This window comes from Nycticebus coucang, chromosome 3 (assembly GCF_027406575.1).
Source record: "Nycticebus coucang isolate mNycCou1 chromosome 3, mNycCou1.pri, whole genome shotgun sequence".
Taxonomy (NCBI): Eukaryota; Metazoa; Chordata; class Mammalia; order Primates; family Lorisidae; genus Nycticebus; species Nycticebus coucang.
The window spans coordinates 131,923,691-131,943,631 of NC_069782.1; the positions used below are offsets into that span (position 1 = coordinate 131,923,691).

The following is a 19,941-nucleotide window of genomic DNA, read 5'->3' on the forward strand; positions in this document are numbered from 1 at the left end:
GCCACTTGTTTTTTCCTAACTCTTGATACAAAGAGAAAAAGTAAAAAATTAATACACTTTAAAAAGTATAGTTTTAGAGGGGTGGGTCCTGTAATCCCAGCACTTAGGAGGCCAAGGTGGGTGGATTGCCTAAGCTCACAAGTTCGAGACCAGCCTGAGCAAGAGCGAGACCTCATCTCTAAAATGTACAGGGTGCCTGTAATCCCAGCTACTTGGGAGGCTGAGGCAAAAGGATCGCTTGAACCCAAGAGTTTGAGGTTGCTCTGAGCTATGACACCATGGCACTCAACCCCAGGACAACTGAGTAAGTCCAAAAAAGAAAAAAGAAAATTTGCAATTCCCTCAGGACATATGATATGAAGCCTCTTTTCATAGCTTATCTGCCATCTCTATATATCTTCTTTGGTGAGGTGCCCATATCTTTGGCTCATTTTTAATTTTATTTTATTTTAGTTTTTTGAGACAGAGTCTTACTCTGTCACCCTTGGTAGAGTGCTGTGGCGTCTCAGCTCACAGCAACCTCAAACTCTTGGGCTTATGCGATTCTCTTGCCTCAGCCTCCCAAGTAGCAGGGACTACAGGCACCCATCACAACGCCAAGCTATTTTTTGGTTGCAGTTGTCATTGTTGTTTAGCACGTCCGGGCTGGGCTCAAACCCGCCAGCTTCGGTGTATGTGGCCAGCACCCCTCTTACTGAGATATGGGTGCCAAGCCGTCTGGCTCATTTTTAAATCAGGTTGTTTTTTCTGGTTAAGAGTTTTGAATTCTTTGTTTGTATGTATGTATATATATTTCTTTTCAGTTCTTTTTTTTTTTCTAAACTTTATTCAAAGTAATATGAGGGTGCAAAATTTAGGTTACATTTTTCTCACTTCCAGGGTAAAGTTCCATTTGTAGAAGGGCCCCTCACCAGGGGGTGTGTCATACACCCTCACTATGTGCACATTAGGTGAGATCCTACCTCCCGCCCTCCTTCCTTCTGCCATTGTCTTCCCCTCTCCCATTTCCCTTTACCCTTAAACTGGACCATAAAGTGTTTAATTGTTCTTAGGAACATGTAATTTTTTGTTGTTGTTGTTGCAGTTTACCACCCTCGGTATATGGGGCCGGCGCCCTACTCACTGAGCCACAAGCGCCGCCCTGTAATTGTTTATATATTGATTTCATATTAGTATGGAGTATATTGGATATTTATCTTTCCATTCTTGCAATATTTTACTAAGAGTTCTTTGTATATTTTAGACATAAGCCCTTTGTCGCACGTGTGTTTTGCAAATACTTTCTCCCAGCCTGTGGCTTGTCTCTTCATTCTCCTGTATCTTTTGCAAATCAGAAGTTTTATATTCAAATGAAGTTCCACTTATTTTTCCCCCATGGATTATGTTTTTGGTATATCTAAAATCTTACCAAACCCAATGTCACCTAGATGTTCCCCTATGTTATCTTCTTCTTCTTTTTTTTTTTTTCTCCCTGTGTTGTCTTCTAAATTTTACAGTTAGGTCTAAGATCCATTTTGACATTTTGAATTAATTTTTGTGAAAGGGGTAGTAAGGCTGTGTTTAGATTCTTTTTTTCCCCATGTGGATGTCTCATTGTTCTAGAACCATTGCTGAAAATATTATTCTTGCTCCATTAAATTGTCTTGCCCTTTGCCAAAGATCAGTTTGCTGTATTCATGTGAGTCTATTTTTGGGCTTGCTATTCTTTTTTTTTTTTTTTTTTTGTAGAGACAGAGTCTCACTGTACCGCCCTCGGGTAGAGTGCCGTGGCGTCACGCGGCTCACAGCAACCTCTTAACTCTTGGGCTTACGCGATTCTCTTGCCTCAGCCTCCAGAGCAGCTGGGACTACAGGCGCCCGCCACAACGCCCGGCTATTTTTTGGTTGCAGTTTGGCAGGGGCTGGGTTTGAACCCGCCACCCTCGGCATATGGGGCTGGTGCCCTACTCACTGAGCCACAGGTGCCGCCCTTTTTTTTTTTTTTTTTGGCCGGGGCTGGGTTTGAACCTGCCACCTTTGGCATATGGGACCGGCGCTCTACCCCTTTGAGCCACAGGCGCCACCCTTTTTTTTTTTTTTTAGAGACAGAGTCTCACTTTGTCAACCTCAGTAGAGTGTGGTGGCATCATAGCTGAAAGCAACCTCAAACTCTTAGGCTCAAATGATCCTCTTGCCTCTCTCAATAGCAGGGACTATAGGTGCCTGCCACAACACCCGGCTATTTTTAGAGCCGAGGTTTCACTCTAGCTCAGGTCAGTCTTGAACCTGTGAGCTCAGGCAATCCACCCCCCTCAGCCTCCCAGAGTGCTAGAATAGGCGTGAGCCACTGCGTCTGGCTGGGCTCTCTGTTCTGTTCTGTTGATCAGTTTGTCTATTCTTTCTCTGATATGTGCTGTCTTGATTGCTTCAGATTTGTAGTAAGTCTTGCTGTCAGGTGGCATTAGTCCTCCAACTTACTGTTCTTCAGTACTATGTTGGCTATCTAAATCTTTTACCCTTTCATATAAACTTTAGAATCAGTTGTTAATATCCCCAAAATAATTTGCTGGGATTTTGATTAGGATTGGATTGAATCCATATATCAAGCTGGGTATAAGTGTTATCTTTTTTTTTTTAATCATTTGGGATTCATTGAGGGTACAAAGAATTACGTTATACTGATTGCATTTGTTAGATAAAGTCCCTCTTATAATTGTGTCCTACCCTCAAGAGGTGTGCATACACCATGACCCCCTTCCTCCTCTCTTCTTCCCTCTCTCCACTTTCTCATGGATAGAGTACATTGGACTCTTGTTTCTCCATTCTTTTTTTTTTAGAGACAGAGTTTCACTTTATCATCCTCGGTAGAGTGCCGTAGCGTCACAGCTCACAGCAACCTCCAACTCCTGGGCTTAGGCGATACTCCTGCCTCAGCCTCCTGAGTAGCTGGGACTATAGGTGCCTGCCACAACACCTGGCTATTTTTTTTTTTTTGTAGAGCCAGAGTCTCACTTTATTGCCCTTGGTAGAGTGCCGTGTCATCACACAGTTCACAGCAACCTCCAACTCCTGGGCTTAGGCGATTCTCTTGCCTCAGCCTCCCAAGTGGCTGGGACTATAGGCACCTGCCACAACGCTCAGCTATTTTTTGTTGCAGTTTGGCTGGAGCTGGGTTTGAACCTACCTCAGTACCCTCAGTATATGGGGCTGGTGCCCTACTCAATGAGCCACAGGCGCCGCCCTACACCCGGCTATTTTTTTGTTGCAGTTTGGCCGGGGCCAGGTTTGAACCCGCCACCCTCAGTACATGGGGCTGGTGCCCTACCCACTGAGCCACAGGTGCCACCCCATGTTTCTCCATTCTTGTGATGCTTTACTAAGAATGTGTTCCACCTCTATCCAGGTTAATATAAAAAATATAAAGTTTTCATGTCTTTTAGTGGCTGAATAGTATTCCATTGTATACATATACCACAGCTTATTAATTCATTCCTGTGTTGTGGGCATTTAGGCTGTTTCCACATTTTGGCGATTATAAATTGAGCTGTGATAAACAGTCTAGTGCAAATGTCCTTATGATAAAAGGTTTTTTTCTCCTTCTGGGTGATGCCTAGTAATGGGATTGCAGGATCAAATGGGAGGTCTAATTTGAGTTCTTTGAGGGTTCTCCATACTTCCTTCCAAAAAGGTTGTATTAGTTTGCAGTCCCACCAGCAGTGTAAAAGTGTTCCCTTCTCTCCACATCCACACCAGCATCTGCAACTTTGAGACTTTGTGATGTGGGCCATTCTCACTGGGGTTAGGTGGTATCTCAGGGTAGTTCTGATTTGCATTTCTCTGATGATTAGGGACGATGAGCATTTTTTCATATTTGTCAGTCATTCGTCTGTCTTCTTTAGAGAAGGTTCTATTCATCTCTCTTGCCCAGTGATATACAGGATTATTTGGTCTTTTTTTGTTGATTAATTTTAGTTCTCTATAGACCCTAGTTATCAAGTTTTTGTCTAATTCATAATATGCATATATTTTCCCATTCTGAAGGTTGTCTGTTTTGATTGTTGTTTCCTTAGCTGTACAGAAGCTTTTCGGTTTAATTAAGCCCCATTTGTTTATTTTTGTTGTTGTCACAAGTGGTATCTTAATAACACTGATTCTGCCTATTCAGAAACATGGAATCTCTTTCATTTATTTAGATCATCTTTGATTTAGTAGCTTTTTAGGTTTTTAGTAGAGTAGGAGTGGATGAAGACAGGAATCTGGTTTCTGATGTGCTGAGTTTCAGGGCTTACTAGCCATTGAAATAAAGATATCAAATAAGCAGCTGGCTATTCAATGATGCATCCCTAACGATGGGGAAACATTTTGAAAAATGCATCCTTACGTGATTTTATCTTGGTACAAACATCATGGAGTATACTTACATACGCCTAGACAGTAAAGCCTACTACACCCCTAGGTTGTATGATGTAGCCTTTGCCTGTAGAACTCAAACCTGTACAGTATGCTATCATACTGAATACCATAGACAACTGTAACACAATGGTAAGTATTTGTGCATCTAAACATATCTAAACATAGAAAAGATAATGTAGGCTCGGTGCCTGTAGAACAGTAGTTACAGCACCAGCCACATACACCGAGGCTGGGGGGTTTGAACCTGGCTCGGGCCTGCTAAACAACAATGACAATTGCAGCAAAAAATAGCCAGGTGTTGTGGCAGGCACCTGTATTCCCAGCTACTTGGGAGGCTGAGGCAAGGGAATCGCTTAAGCCCAAAGAGTTTGAGGTTGCTGTGAGCTGTGACTGAGACTGTCTTTTTTTTTTTGTGGTTTTTGGCCAGGGCTGGGTTTGAACCCGCCACCTTTGGCATATGGGACCGGTGCCCTACTCCTTTAGCCACAGGTGCCACCCAACTGAGACTGTCTTAAAAAAAAAAAAAAAAGGGCGGTGCCTGTGGCTCAAGGAGTAGGGTGCCGGTCCCATATGCCGGAGGTGGCAGGTTCAAACCCAGCCCTGGCCAAAAACCACAAAAAAAAAAAAAAAGATAACGTACTACAACGGCTATGCCAATAAGAGATAAGAATTTTTCACCTCTGTTATGCTCCTACAGGACCATTGCCGTATATGAGTTCTGTCATTGACCAAACGTCATTATGTGGAGCATGACTGTATGTGAAACCACAGTTCTAGGGACAGTTCCAGGCTAGAGATAATAGTTTGAGATTCTTTTTTTTGTTTGAGACAGAACCTCAAGCTGTTGCCCTGGGTAGAGTGCCGTGGCATCACAGCTCACAGCAATCTTTAACTCCTGGGCTCAAGCGAGTCCCCTGTCTCAGCCTCCCAAGTAGCTGGGACCAGAGGCGCCCGCCACAACGCCTGGCTATTTCTTGGTTGCAGCCGTCATTGTTGTTTGGCAGGCCTGGGCTGGATTTGAACCCGCCAGCTCAGGTGTATGTGGCTGGTGCCTTAGCCGCTTAAGCCACAGGCGCCGAGCCAATAGTTTGAGATTCTTACGCATGTAGGTGGTAATTAAAACCCTGAAACTGGATGAGGTCACCTAAGCAGTGACTCAGGGAAGGAAAAACCCAAGGATTTAACTTGGGGGCTCTCCAACATTTAGAGGTTGGAAGATAAGGAAGAAAAATAGCAATGGAGATTAAGTGGCCAATGAGTTAGGAGGAAAACCAAGATAGAAGGGTAGCAAAGCAGCCAAGGAAAGACAGTGTTTCAACTATGTTAAAGGGATTGATAGGTCAAGTAAGTGGTATGAATAATGAAAGACGGACCCCAGAGTTAGCAATGAGGTATTACTGAGAGCCTGAATGGAATGCTCAGGAGTGACCAGGAAGGGAGAATGTGAAGACAGAGAGCACAGGGAACCCTTTCAAGCAATTTTGCTCTAAAGGAAGATTGACGAATGGGACAGTAGTTAGAGGTATATGGGCTAGAGAAGAGTTTTTTCTTTTTTTTTTTTTGTGGCAGGGGCTGGGTTTGAACCCGCCACCGCTGGTATATGGGGCTGGCACCTTACTCTTTGAGCCATAGGCGCTGCCCTAGAGAAGAGTTTTTTAGTAGTGTTTTTGGTATGGAGGGGGTCTTGCTCTTGCTCAGGCTGGTCTCAAGCTTCTGACCTCAAGTGATCCTCTCCCCTTGGACTCCTAGGATTACAGAGAGGAGTTTCCATGCCTGGCCTTGTTTTCCTTTTTTAAACAGGAGAAACTACAGGATGTGTGCATATTGATAGGAAAGATCCAGGAGAGAGAGATGCCTCAGAAACAACAGCAGAGAATGAAGCAGAGAATAAAAACAGATACGGCTGCTATTATTTCAGTTATTGCCTATGGTCATAATTGAAATAAATGCAAACTTCTAGTAAGTGGTTAGTAAAAATGATATGCGGGCTGGGCGCCCATAGCTCAGTGGTTAGGATGCTGGCCACATGCTCTGGGGCTGGTGGGTTCGAACCCGGCCTGGGCCTGCTAAACAAGCAAACAAAAGGCTCGGAGCCTGTAGCACAGTGGTTATGGCGCCAGTCACATACACCAAGGTTGGCGGGTTCGAGCCCCACCCAGGCCAGCCAAACAACAATGACAACAGCAACAGAATAGCTAGGCGTTGTGGTGGATGCCTATTGTCCCACCTACATGGAAGGCTGAGGCAAGAGACTCACTTAAGCCCAAGAGTTTGACGTTGCTATGAGCTGTGATGCCACAGCGCTCTACCGAGGGCAACATAGTGAGACTCAGTCTCAAAAAGAAAACAACCCAAACAAACAAAAAAATTGCTGAGTGTTATGGCAGGCACCTGTAGTCCCAGTTACTAGGGAGGCTGAGGCAAGGAATTACTTGTGTCCAAGATTTTGAGGTTGCTGTGAGCAATGAAGCCCCGGCACTCTACTGAGGGTAACAAAGTAAGACTTTGTTTTTTTTTTTGTTTGTTTGTTTTTTTATTTTTGGCCGGGGCTGGGCTTGAACCTGCCACCTCCGGCATATGGGACCGGCGCCCTACCCGTTGAGCCACAGGCGCCACCCAGTAAGACTTTGTTTTAATAAAAAAAAAGAGAAAAAATGATACGTGATCTTTTTCCTCATCCAAGTTCATGAAACCCCTTAGTTTTAGGGTATGATTATGAGAGTCTGTGGCTAAGGTAGGGTTGACAACAAGATCATTGGAGGAGGGGAGATGAAGCAACTGAGAGCCTGGGATATTGGAGAAATCATGTATGTGAATAGAGAAATCTCCAAGAATTCTGAAACAGTAGTCCTAGAAGAAGTGACAGTGAGCTGGAGGCTAAAATCTGAGCTTTGCTTCAGCCAGGGCATCCCCAAAGCAAAAGGCAGCTTCTTCCTCTCCTGAAAAACTGTAGTTACAGGAAGGTGCATATAAATGCGAAACAAGCACTGGCTTTTGACATGAGCATCAGTAAGACAATTGCAAGTCATCAACACCAGACTCCCTCACTACAGCTTTAATTGGGCAACAGACTGACCTAACAATATTCCTCCTGAGAGACCAACTATGGACTGCTATGCATTTGAGTGTCTTCATGCCCCTGATTTACCTTCTGGGACCTAGTTGTAATACATTTCAACATTCATTTCCACCCCTGAGTATGGATTATATGTGATACGCAGGAATAAAGCTCTCCATTCTTAAAAAAAAAAAAAAGGAAAGTTTTTCCTATAACTGAATCTGAATTAAATTCTACCACCCTAATACTCCCACACCTTGTTCCTGGCTCAGTCCCTTAGAACTAGTCCTGGTAAGGCGAATCTCTCTGACTTAAGATAGTTCTGAGTGTTTTCTTTCCTAGGAAGAACAGTGTCAGATCTGTCAATTATTCCTTATACATCACGCTGTCTTTGGGACACACTTGATTTGTTGACTTCCTTGAGGGGACAGAATCAGTGGCATGATCTTCTGACTTCCCTTCTGTCATTCCAATCACTATGGCAATTAATAAATACTTTATTTTGCCACAGTGGGTGTGGGCACATTGTTACTGAGCAACAGCAAAACATCTCCATACAAGTTATACAAAGATGTTTCTCCTTTATAATCTGTAGTCTGCTACTAGTCCTGCCAAATGCACAGTGATTAATATTATGGCAGTGGAATTACCAACAAGAAAGAACACTACGGTGTTAATGTTCCTAACACTCAGCAGAAAATACTATGAATTAGCACATCAGAAGGAGTACTTACAAGAATATCGGTATTTTCAAAATAATTCCTCCAGTATGGTCTGATTTTCCTCTGTCCGCCAATGTCCCATACATTCAGTTTAAAACCTTGTGATTGTACACTTTTGATGTTAAAACCCTGAAACAGATGGGGACAAAAATATCAAGTTTTATTAAACTTGGAGATCATAATTCTGATAAAGTTACTCACTAGCTATGTTTCTATTTTTTATTTTTTATTTTTTTATTATTATTTTTTTTTTTTGTAGAGACAGAGTCTCACTTTATGGCCCTCGGTAGAGTGCCGTGGCCTCACACAGCTCACAGCAACCTCCAACTCCTGGGCTTAAGTGATTCTCTTGCCTCAGCCTCCCGAGTAGCTGGGACTACAGGCGCTCACCACAACGCCCGGCTATTTTTTGGTTGCAGTTTGGCCGGGGCCGGGTTTGAACCCGCCACCCTCGGTATATGGGGCCGGCGCCTTACCGACTGAGCCACTGGCGCCGCCCTATGTTTCTAAAATTAATTGTGAAGTACTCTGCCAGAGATGATACTAGTAATAATGAAAATGGTTTGCTGTGGGTGGCGCCTGTGGCTCAGTTGGTAAGGCGCCGGCCCCATATACCGAGGGTGACGGGTTCAAACCCGGCCCTGGCCAAACTGCAATCAAAAAATACCTGGGCATTGTGGTGGGCGCCTGTAGTCCCAGCTACTCGGGAGGCTGAGGCAACAGAATCACTTAAGCCCAGGAGTTGGAGGTTGCTGTGAGCTGTGTGAGGCCACGGCACTCTACCGAGGGCCATAAAGTGAGACTCTGTCTCTACAAAAAAAAAAACAAAAAACATTATGTATGTATAATTGCTGAGGACAACTTTGCATGAGACCAGCTCTGAAGATCAATTAAACAGCATAGGTCACACCCATGATGAGTCCTCAGGATGGTAAAATTTAAGAGGATGTTACATACAACTAACAAAAAACAGAAGCTAAGTCTGAAGACCAAACAGAAAAGAACAAATGCTAAATCTAAAAAAGAGGGAAAAGCTATAAATCTGGAGGATTAGAATCTTTGAGAGCAGCTCAGAATAAATTTTCTCATATGGATTAATCAGGAAAAACAGGGAGCTGAGCTGAGGAGACTATGCGAGAAGCTAGGTTTGTAACTGGAGTATCAGGCCAGTGGGGAGGGCAGGCCCCCTGGAACAATTTCAAGGTGGAAACTATAATAGACAGCATTGGAAACAAACAAACAAGTGGTCATTTAACCCTGTGTTTTAATAAGTGACTCTGGGGCGGCGCCTGTGGCTCAGTCGGTAGGGTGCCGGCCCCATATACCGAGGGTGGCGGGTTGAAACCTGGCCCCGGCTGAACTGCAACCAAAAAATAGCCGGGCGTTGTGGCGGGCACCTGTAGTCCCAGCTACTCGGGAGGCTGAGGCAAGAGAATCGCTTAAGCCAGGAGTTGGAGGTTGCTGTGAGCTGGGTGATGCCACGGCACTCTACCAAGGGCCATAAAGTGAGACTCTGTCTCTACAAAAAAAAAAAGTGACTCTGATGAACTTGAAAAGAAAGTATATATTTTTAGGATAGTTATTCAAGGTGGAACTTTGTTTTGTTTTTTATTTATTTATTATTAAATAATAGCTGTGTACATTAATGTGATCATGGGGCACCATACACTAGTTTCATAGACCGTTTGACACATTTCCATCACACTGGTTAAGATAGCCTTCCTGGCATTTTCCTAGTTATTGTGCTAAGACATTTACATTCCAAGGTGGAACTTTGAAGAAGGTGAGCAAATCGAAAACAGGCAGAATTGCCAGTGGGGAGTTTGTGTGCAGAGAAACAAATTAACAAGACCTTTGAGGTTTGAAGAAAATGTATTTCATGAGCAAGAATCAAAAAAAGTCTTCTTGAAAGAAGGATATAGGGAAACCAGGATGGGAAACCCAATTAACAGCTGGCTACCATAGAAGAGACATCTCATCCAGAGTAACTAGAGCTAAGGTCTGGGGATACCTCCATAAACATTTGTGTCATCTGGCAGTTTGTCAACACTACTGCCTAGCACAGAAGGAAAAGGCACAGGGCAATAGCACAGGAGCATTGCCACCCAACCTCCACTGAGGATAAATAGCCACTAAAGCATAACTGGAGATGAGGCTGACTACATTTCATGCCTGTAATCCTAGCGGTCTGGAAGGCTGTGGCGGTAGATATCTTGAGCTTATGGATTTGAGACCAGCCTGAGCAAAAAGCAAGACCCCATCTCTACTAAAAATAGAAAAACTGAGGCAACAGCTTGAGACTCTGTCTCAAAAAAAAAAAAAAAATTAAATATTTAAGCCAGGTGTGATGGTGCACACCTGTGGTCCCAGCTAGTTGGGAGGCTGAGCCAGGAGGATTGCTTGAGCCCAAGAGTTTGAGTTCAGCCTATGCAATATAGTGAGAGACCATCTCATTAAAAAATAACAAAAAACAGGGGGTGGCGCCTGTGGCTCAGTGAGTAGGGCACCAGCCCCATATGCCGAGGGTCGCGGGTTCAAACCCAGACACGGCCAAACTGCAACAAAAAAATAGCCGGGCGTTGTGGCGGGCGCCTATAGTCCCAGCTGCTCGGGAGGCTCAGGCAAGAGAATCGTGTAAACCCAAGAGTTAGAGGTTACTGTGAGCCGTGTGACGCCACGGCACTCTACCGAGGGCGGTACAGTGAGACTCTTGTCTCTACAAAAAAAAATAAAAATAAAAAAATAACAAAAAACAGGCTTGGCTCCTGTAGCTCAGCAGCTAGGGCACCAGCCACATACACTGGAGCTGTCGGGTTTGAACTAGCTCTGACCTGCCAAATAACAATGACAACTACAACCAAAAAATAGCCGGGCATGTGGCAGGCGCCTATAGTCCCAACTACTTGGGAGGCTGAGGCAAGACAATCGCTTAAGCCCAGGAGTTTGAGGTTGCTGTGAGCTGTGACGCCACAGCATTCTACCGAAGGTGACACAGTGAGACTGTGTCTTAAAAAACAAAAAACAAACAATACTCAACAATGATATTAAGTGTTAAACCCAGTAATATCAAATCCTTTCTGGAATGAAGCAGGGAATAAATAACAACAGTAAATCTTGGAATTTGACCACATGTATCAACTGCTTTAAACGTCTCTTAAGTTAACAGATACAACAAATCTACTAGGAAATTATTCTAAGGAAATAATAAGGAATGGATACAAATATTTAGAGATGTGCATTACATAAATACTTACACATATATAACAAAATAGAATTCATGATACATTAAAGTGGAAAAGATGATAGAAAATAGTATATTCTCTATCAGCCATTTTTATTTTTATCTTAAATATATCCATCTTATTTTATATATATGTATAAAATATATATGAATAGGAAAAAATTTACTGGATACTTTTCTAAACGTGAACAGTAGTTATGTCTGGACATTAGAGGTGATTTCTAGTTTCTCTATTTTATTTATTTATACTTTCTAAATTTATTTCAATGAGTATCTATTACTTTTTTTTTTTTGCAGTTTTGGGCCGGGGCTGGGTTTGCACCCACCACCTCTGGCATATGGGGCTGGGGCCCTCCATCAGGTTTCTTTTTTATTTATTTATTTATTATTATTTTTTTTTTGTAGAGACAGAGTCTCACTTTATCGCCCTCGGTAGAGTGCCGTGGCATCACACAGCTCACAGCAACCTCCAACTCCTGGGCTTAAGCAATTCTCTTGCCTCAGCCTCCCGAGTAGCTGGGACTACAGGCGCCCGCCACAACACCTGGCTATTTTTTGGTTGCAGTTTGGCCGGGGCCGGGTCTGAACCCGCCACCCTCGGTATATGGGGCCGGCGCCTTACCGACTGAGCCACAGGCGCCACCCTCACCAGGTTTCTTTTTTAAAGAGTTAATCTGGGCTCAGTACCTGTAGCTCAGCAGCTAGGGTGCCAGCCACGTACACCAGGGCTGGCGGGTTTGAACACAGGACGGGCCTGCCAAACAACAATGGCAACTGCAACAAAAAAATAGCTGGGCATTATGGCAGGCATCTGTAGTCCCAGCTACTTGAGAGGCTGAAGCAAGAGAATTGCTTAAGCCCAAGAATTTGAGATTGCTATAAGCTGTGATGCCACAGCACTCTGCTGAGGGTGACATAATGAGATTCTGTCTCAAAAAAAAAAAGAAAAAGAGTTAATATGAAACCTTGACATAACACCAGAATCACTGATAACACAACAAAGTCTGAAGGTCAGAACTAGAACCTTGAGTTCACAACTTTGCGTTCATTTATATGTTTGTAGCGTGGAAGTCATTTAGTGTTCTTGAGAGATACAGTCTATCACTAATGCTAAAAAAACAAAACCAAAAGAATTAGCTCTTCTTTTCTGGGCAGAAATCCTGACACATTAATATGTGTTTTCAGCCCTTCTAGGCCAGACCATTGTAATTTCCTCCTCCTTGAGCTATACTTTGAATTTGTTCAGAAGCTGTAAAATTGCTCATTTGATAGTTTAAATGACTTTTCTGCAAAGAGCTGCGAATCAGTAGGACTCAAAGGCTGTGAAGTACACACAATAGCCTAGCCATTCAAACCCAGGGCCTTATCATAGTACAGTTATAAAAAATGCTGAATAACTCTGGTTTTGCTAAAACCTTTAACGCTTAAATGCTTCAAAGTAACTAAGACCAACAGGTTGTCCTGTTGGCTTGGCCAAAGATCAAGCTGTCCTCAGATTTCCTACAGGGAAGGAGGTCTAGAAAAGCCTACTGGAGTCCTGCCAGTCTTTAAACTTTCATATTGTGAGCACCACCACTGCCTTATCCTTTGTGTTTTGCTTACTTGGTTGAAGGAAAGAGGAAGGTCGATGAGGTTGGATTAAAAAAAGGTAAGTAATTGTTTTTTACTTTAAAAATTGATATACATTTGTATTTATTAAGTCTGAAAAATACACGCTAAAATATTCAGTGGTTTTTCTTTTTTTCTTTCATTTTCTTTTTTTAGAGACAGAGTCTTACTTTGTCGCCCTTGGCAGAGTGCTGTGGCATCACAGCTCACAGCAATCTCCAACTCTTGGGCTTAGGCAATTCTCTTGCCTCAGTCTCCCGAGTAGTTGGGACTACAGGCACCCACCAGAAAGCCCGGCTATTTTTTCGTTGCAGTTTGGCCCAGGCCGGATTTGAACCCACCACCCTCGGTAAATGGGGCTGGTGCCCCACCCACTGAGCCACAGGTGCCCCCCAAAATGTATAAACATTTTAAGGAAGGAAAAAACTATTAAAATTGTAGTATTCAAGTCACATTTAACTTTTGTAATTAGAAGAGGTGCTCAAACGTGACTTGTATTTATCTTTTGTTAGTGGCATATATTGAGTATTATAATTTTAATAGCTTTTTCCTTTCTTAAAATGTGTATACATTTTTTGCACCTTTTTTATATACATACACAGACATACACATATACATATATATAATAAATATGTATTTATATATATTTTAAATTGTGGTAGAACATATATTCTAAATACATGTGATAAATATATCACTTTAAACATACACACTTCAGGGTGGCTCAGTGAATAGGGCGCTGGCCCCATATACCGAGGGTGGCAGGTTTGAACCCAGCCCTGGCCAAACTGCAACAAAAAAATATCTGGGCGTTGTGGCGGGTGCCTGTAGTCCCAGCTGCTGGGGAAGCTGAGGCAGGAGAATAGCCTAAGCCTAAGAGCTGGAGGTTGCTGTGAGCTGTGACACTACAGTACTCTACTGAGGGCGACAAAGTGAGACTCTGTCTCTAAAAAAATAAAAATAAAAATAAAAATACACACTTCAACAGCATTAACTACATTCAGAGTGTGTGCCTCCAACCACAGAACTCTTTTCATCTTGCAAAACCGACTGTACTCATTAAACAGTAACTCCCCTCCTACCCCTCTCCCCATTCTGCTTTCTGTTATGAATTTGACCACTCTAAATACCTTATACAAATGGAATCTCTGATATATTTTTGAAATCTAATCATTTTTAGATTGTATAAACTTTTCTCAGAAACAAAACTTGGAAGTGGACAGAGCTGCATTTCCCTCTTTACCTTTCACATGGCTATTATCATCTTCTTCTTTTTTTTTTTTTTTGAGACAGAGCCTCAACCTGTCACCCTGGGTAGAGTGCTGTGGCATCACTGCTCACAGCAACCTCCAATTCCTGGGTTCAAATGAGTCTCCTGCCTCTGCCTCCCAAATAGCTGGGACTACAGGTGCCCGCTACAACGCCCAGCTATTTTTTTGGTTGCAGCATTATTGTCGCTTGGCGGGCCAGGGCTGGATTCAAACCCACCAGTTCAGGTGTATGTGGCTGGCGCCTTAGCTGCTTTAGCCACAGGCACCGAGCTGCTATTATCATCTTCATTGCGTCACAGAGCATCTGGAGCCAAGTCAGTGCTCACCTGTGTAGGTGTAATGTGGCTGATGTCTTCAGATGCAAGCTGCTTCAGAAGAGTAGTCTTGCCAGCATTATCCAAGCCCAGAAGAAGGATTCTCACCTCCTGGTCTGGTGCACTTTTCAATTTGCGCAAAATTGAAAGTAAGCCCTTGAATAACCATGAAGGAGAGAGATTACTTTGGTGGCACTTTTTTCCTCCTTGAAAAAAGTTCTTGGTTATGGAGATCTTATATTATTATTTCCACTTTAATGCCATTTATTCCTTTTGATCCCTCCTTCTAAGTTTTGGCAGAAGTATGATAATAAATTCACCAACTTAATGGGTAGAAGGGCTTATTCCTGCTCCCCCTATTAATCCAGCTTAGCAGTCACCCCAAATCTCATGAGAGTGTGAACTACTACCCTGCCTGTGTTTCTAAAGCCCTTTACATACACACTCAGAGTAGAACACTCATCCTAGCACACTAGGTAACTGATTTTTGTATTTTTCTCCTTTACTAAAGTTTCTTGTGGGGAAGTGCTTTAGCTTCTGCCTCCCACAATGCCTGACACTTAATTAGCCACACATCAGATCACACTTGGTGGAATTAAACAGAATTACCCACCAAAATTCATCTGAAATTTTAAGATGTTATAACAAAAGATATAAAAAGACTATATAAAATTACAGCTGGGCTCTCTGTTTAAGACTTTTTTTTTTTTGAGACAGAGTCTCACTTTACTGCCCTCAGTAGAGTACTGTGGCGTCACAGCTCACAGCAACCTTCAGCTTCTGGGTTTAGGCGAGTCTCTTGCCTCAGCTTCCTGAGTAGCTGGGACTGTAGGCACTCACCACAACACCCGGCTATTTTTTTGTCTCTAAAACAACAACAACAACAACAACAACAACAAAAAGACTTTTATCTAGGCCAGATGAGGTGGCTTATGCCTATAATCCTAACACTCTGGGAGACTGATGTGGGTGGATCACCTGAGCTCACGAGTTCGAGACCAGCCTGAGCAAGAGAGAGACCCCATCTCTAAAAAAATAGCTGCGTGTGGTGGTGGGCACCTGCAGTCCCAGATATTTGGGAGGCTGAGACAAGAGAATTGCTTAAGCCCAAGAGTTGGAGGTTGCTGTGAGCTGTGACACATGGCACTCCACGAAGGGTGGCAAAGTGAGACTCTGTCTCAAAAAAAAAAAAAATTATCTATTTCAGCTCACCTTTAAGACTTCTTTATTCATTCAATCATTACTTTTTCTTTCTCTCTTTCTCTTTCTCTCCCTTCCTTCCTTCAAAAAAAAAAAAAGACGTCTTTATTCAAAATGCTCTACCCCTGTTGGTGCCCATAGCTCAGTGGGTAGGGTGACGGCCACAAACACTGAGGCTGGCAGGTTCAAACCTAGTTGGGGCCAGCTAAAGCAACAATGACAACTGCAACAACAACAAAAAAATAGCTGGGCGTTGTGGAGGACGCCTGTAGTCCCAGCTGCTTGGGAGACTGAGGCAAGAGAATCACTTAAGCCCAAGAGTTTGAGGTTGCTGTGAGCTGTGACACCACAGCACTCCACCCAGGGTGACAGCTTGAGACTGTCTCAAAAAAAAAAAAAGCTCTACCCCCATTTAACTTTTATAAGACACTACAAGTTAGATGTATAGCACAGATTGTCTGTTTTTCAGATGAAAAACAGAGAAGTTAGGGAATTGTAAAAGATATTCATGGAGCTATAAACATAAACCAAAAAAATTTTATTGAGATAGGATCTTGCTGCCTCACCTGGGCTGGAGTACAAAACATCAAAATTTAACCAGGGTATTTTTGCTAGTAATCTAATATTTCTGTCTCTTGTTTTATTCTTTTTTTAATGAATAGAAATAAACCATATTACTTTTTAGCTAAGAATGTAAAAAAAAAAAAAAAATTTTTTTTTTTTTTTTTTTGAGACAGAGTCTCAAGCTGTCGCCCTGGGTAGAGTGCCATGGCTTCATAGCTCACAGCAACTGCCAACTTGGGCTAAAGAAATCCTCATGCCTCAGTTTTTCTATTTTTTTTTTTTTTTTTTTTTTAGTAGAGACAGGGTATAGCTTTTGCTCAGGCTGGTCTCGAACCTGTGAACTCAAGCAATCCACCCTCCTTGGCCTCCCAGAGTGCTAGAATTACAGGTGTGAGCCACCAAACCCAGCCTAAGAAAATTTTTATATGGGAGTTATTTGTTCTGTCCTGCAGTTGACAACTTGTTCATAGTTGCAAGTATCAAACAATTTGAGAGTTGAAAGGGCATATAATCTAATCTCCCAGTCTGGGAAGAAATTCCTTCAAACTGGGTCTTACAATTACATAAAATGATTGTATTTGTTATCCTCATTGTACCAGGCAATAATTCAAACCAGTTTGTTCACTTAGATCAAATGAAACTTCCATAAAATAATTCTTAACAATTGGGTCTTTAGACTACAGGTGCCTGCCACAACACCCAGCTATTTTTTTTATTGTTGCAGTTTGGCCGGGGCTGGGTTTGAACCCACCACCCTTGGCATATGGGGTCGGCGCCCTACTCACTGAGCCACAGGAGCCGCCCTACATTTTCAATGAATAATTTTCCTTATTAGGAAATAATAATTTCATATGCTTCACCATTAGGTGAAATTAAAAAAGAAACAGAAAGTTCAGCTAATATTTTCTTCCAGCAAAATGATAAATGGTACCTCAAACATGGTCTAGGAAAGACAAGTGCAAATACAATACAGAATCACATTAACCCAACTACTGCACACAGGGGATCACAGGATTATCAGGGTTTGCTAAATAGGGAAGAGGTTATTTATAGATATCAGGGTTAGAAAGATAGGAAGTAAGCTGATTTAAGAGGCCGGATGAAAGAAAGCAGAATAAGTCTATGTTTCTATCCATGCTTTATTTTAAACGTCAAACAAAGGGAGATAGCCATTAGAAGTTAAATTTATTATGAGGCTGAATTTTACAGTATAAATAGAATGACATTAACTTTTAAAGTATATTTTAGCCAAAATATCCATTCATTTCATTATCATTAAACACCCATAATATGTCTGAAGCACAGAGACATGAGCTCTCCATAGAATTTACATTCCTATGACATTAAATAAAGGCAATTTAAAAAACAAGAACTTCAGCTAATTGCACATTGTGCTATCAGCAAAGTTATCTGCACCCTGGTGGACAGAAGTGATCTGACTCAACCACAAAACATCTAAACAAACTTTTCCATAGACAAATCATGAATAGACGTGCTATTGAATACAGACATTTTATCTGCCTCAAAAATAACGTAAACTCGGGCGGCGCCTGTGGCTCAGTCAGTAAGGTGCCGGCCCCATATGCCGAGGGTGGTGGGTTCAAGCCCGGCCCCGGCCAAACTGCAACCAAAAAATAGCCGGGCGTTGTGGCGGGCGCCTGTAGTCCCAGCTGCTCGGGAGGCTGAGGCAAGAGAATCACTTAAGCCCAGGAGTTGGAGGTTGCTGTGAGCTGTGTGAGGCCACGGCACTCTACCGAGGGCCATAAAGTGAGACTCTGTCTCTACCAAAAAAAAAAAAAATAAATAACGTAAACTCAACTGCTGGCTGAGGCATGGTGCACTGATCTAAAATGATAAAAACTAGGTCATTCAAAGAAACTGGAGTGAGAAAGGAAGGTGTTGTTTATTGGAAAATATATGTGGCTGTGAGAAGCTAAAATAAAATATTAAAATTACTAAGCCAACTGTCAAGTGCACACACTCCTGATTACCAGCTTAAGTGAAATTGACATCAGTTTATTTTTACCTCTTTAAACTGAACTTCTATTAGTTAGTTTAAAGCTCCCATCAGCTTTGAAAGGGAGAACCTCATCCAAACTTTTTTTTTTTTTTTTAGAGACAGAGTCTCACTTTATGGCCCTCGGTAGAGTGCCGTGGCAGCACACACCTCACGGCAACCTCCAACTCATGGACTTACGCGATTCTCTTGCCTCAGCCTCCCAAGTAGCTGGGACTACAGGTGCCCACCACAACGCCCGGCTTTCCAAACTTTTGTCTTCTACCTCATTACCCTCTACTAAATAAATACAAACATTTCCTGAGGAACAAAATCTGGGCATCTCCTCAGGAATACTTCACCAGAGTCCTAATGAAAAGAATGATATAGGCATTACAGTTTCACTGTATATGTGAAATCCTGGGCATTATTTCATCTAGAAAATGGGAAAAATATTTACATTTCAAGAAAAATGCTATGAGAACTAAATGAGGTAAGATAGGTAAAATATAATACATAGTAACCATCAAAACAGTAGCTGTGTATTGTTTTTAAAAAAATTTTTTTTTCAGGCTCGGCATCAGTAGCTTAGTATTTAGGGCACTGGCCACATACTCCAGGGCTGGTGGGTTCAAACCCAGCCCAGGCTTGCTAAACAATAACAACTACAACAAAAAAATAGCTGGGGGCGGCGCCTGTGGCTCAGTGAGTAGGGTGCCAGCCCCATATGCCGAGGGTAGCGGGTTCAAACCCAGCCCCGGCCAAACTGCAACAAAAAAATAGCTGGACGTTGTAGCGGGCGCCTGTAGTCGCAGCTGCTTGGGAGGCTGAGGCAAGAGAATCTTGTAAGCCCAAGAGTTAGAGGTTGCTGTGAGCCGTGTGATGTCATGGCACTCTACCTGAGGGCAGTACAGTGAGACTCTGTCTCTACAAAAAAAAAATATATATATATATCTGGGTGTTGTGGTGGGCACCTGTAGTCCCAGCTACTCAGGAGGCTGAGGCAAGAGAATTGCTGAAGCCCAAGAGTTTGAGGTTGCTGTCAGCTGTGACACTACAGCACTCTACTGAGGGCAACATAATGAGATTCTGTCTCAAAAAAAGAAAAAAGTTTTTTGTTTCTTTTTTTCACTACTTTCTGATCAGAAAACATAAATACTGTTGGGGACAATCTTTAAATGTTGAACATACTTGATAACTACAACAAACTGCAAATATGCAGGAAGTATCCATAAATAATTACAGAATGAAAGCTGTATATTAAATGACAATGCTAAAGCTATTGCCACCTTAGTATTTCATCAAGGACTTGGTATTGTAAAGCAGGGGTAAAACAGCTGACCCTAGACCCTAAATGTTCAGGGAAACTCATAATGGATTTTTGTTCACTTACTCAAGTTTTTAAAAAACGTATTAGTCACAGTTGAGGTTTAAAATAAAAGTAAAAAAAAATTACTGGGCTCACTCTTCAGTTGTACAGTTAACCATGAAGGCTCCTGGGACAGCAGATGTGACACCCTTAATCACACCAATGACCATTTAAATTCAGCATTCCATTTCTAAGAATAGTTCACA

The 19,941-nt window shown here is 42.4% G+C and overlaps 2 protein-coding genes across 5 annotated transcripts in view; one reads left to right on the top strand and one right to left on the bottom strand.

Moving 5' to 3' along the window:
* MFSD13A (major facilitator superfamily domain containing 13A) overlaps positions 1 to 19,941 on the top strand; it is a 294,129-nt gene that overhangs the window by 253,803 nt on the left and 20,385 nt on the right. The gene's annotated exons all lie outside the window — the stretch shown is intronic.
* Positions 1 to 19,941, bottom strand: part of ARL3 (ADP ribosylation factor like GTPase 3) — a 46,349-nt gene that overhangs the window by 24,154 nt on the left and 2,254 nt on the right. For 2 of the 4 annotated variants that reach the window (XM_053583107.1, XM_053583105.1), the window contains exons 2-3: positions 14,619 to 14,762; positions 8,185 to 8,301 (exon numbers count right to left, since the gene is read on the bottom strand). In XM_053583107.1, the coding sequence (XP_053439082.1) occupies positions 8,185 to 8,301; positions 14,619 to 14,762 (261 nt within the window). Of the gene's footprint in view, positions 1 to 8,184; positions 8,302 to 14,618; positions 14,763 to 15,818; positions 15,890 to 19,941 lie in introns of those variants that run through there. The other 2 variants (XM_053583104.1, XM_053583106.1) reach the window with 2 other exon arrangements.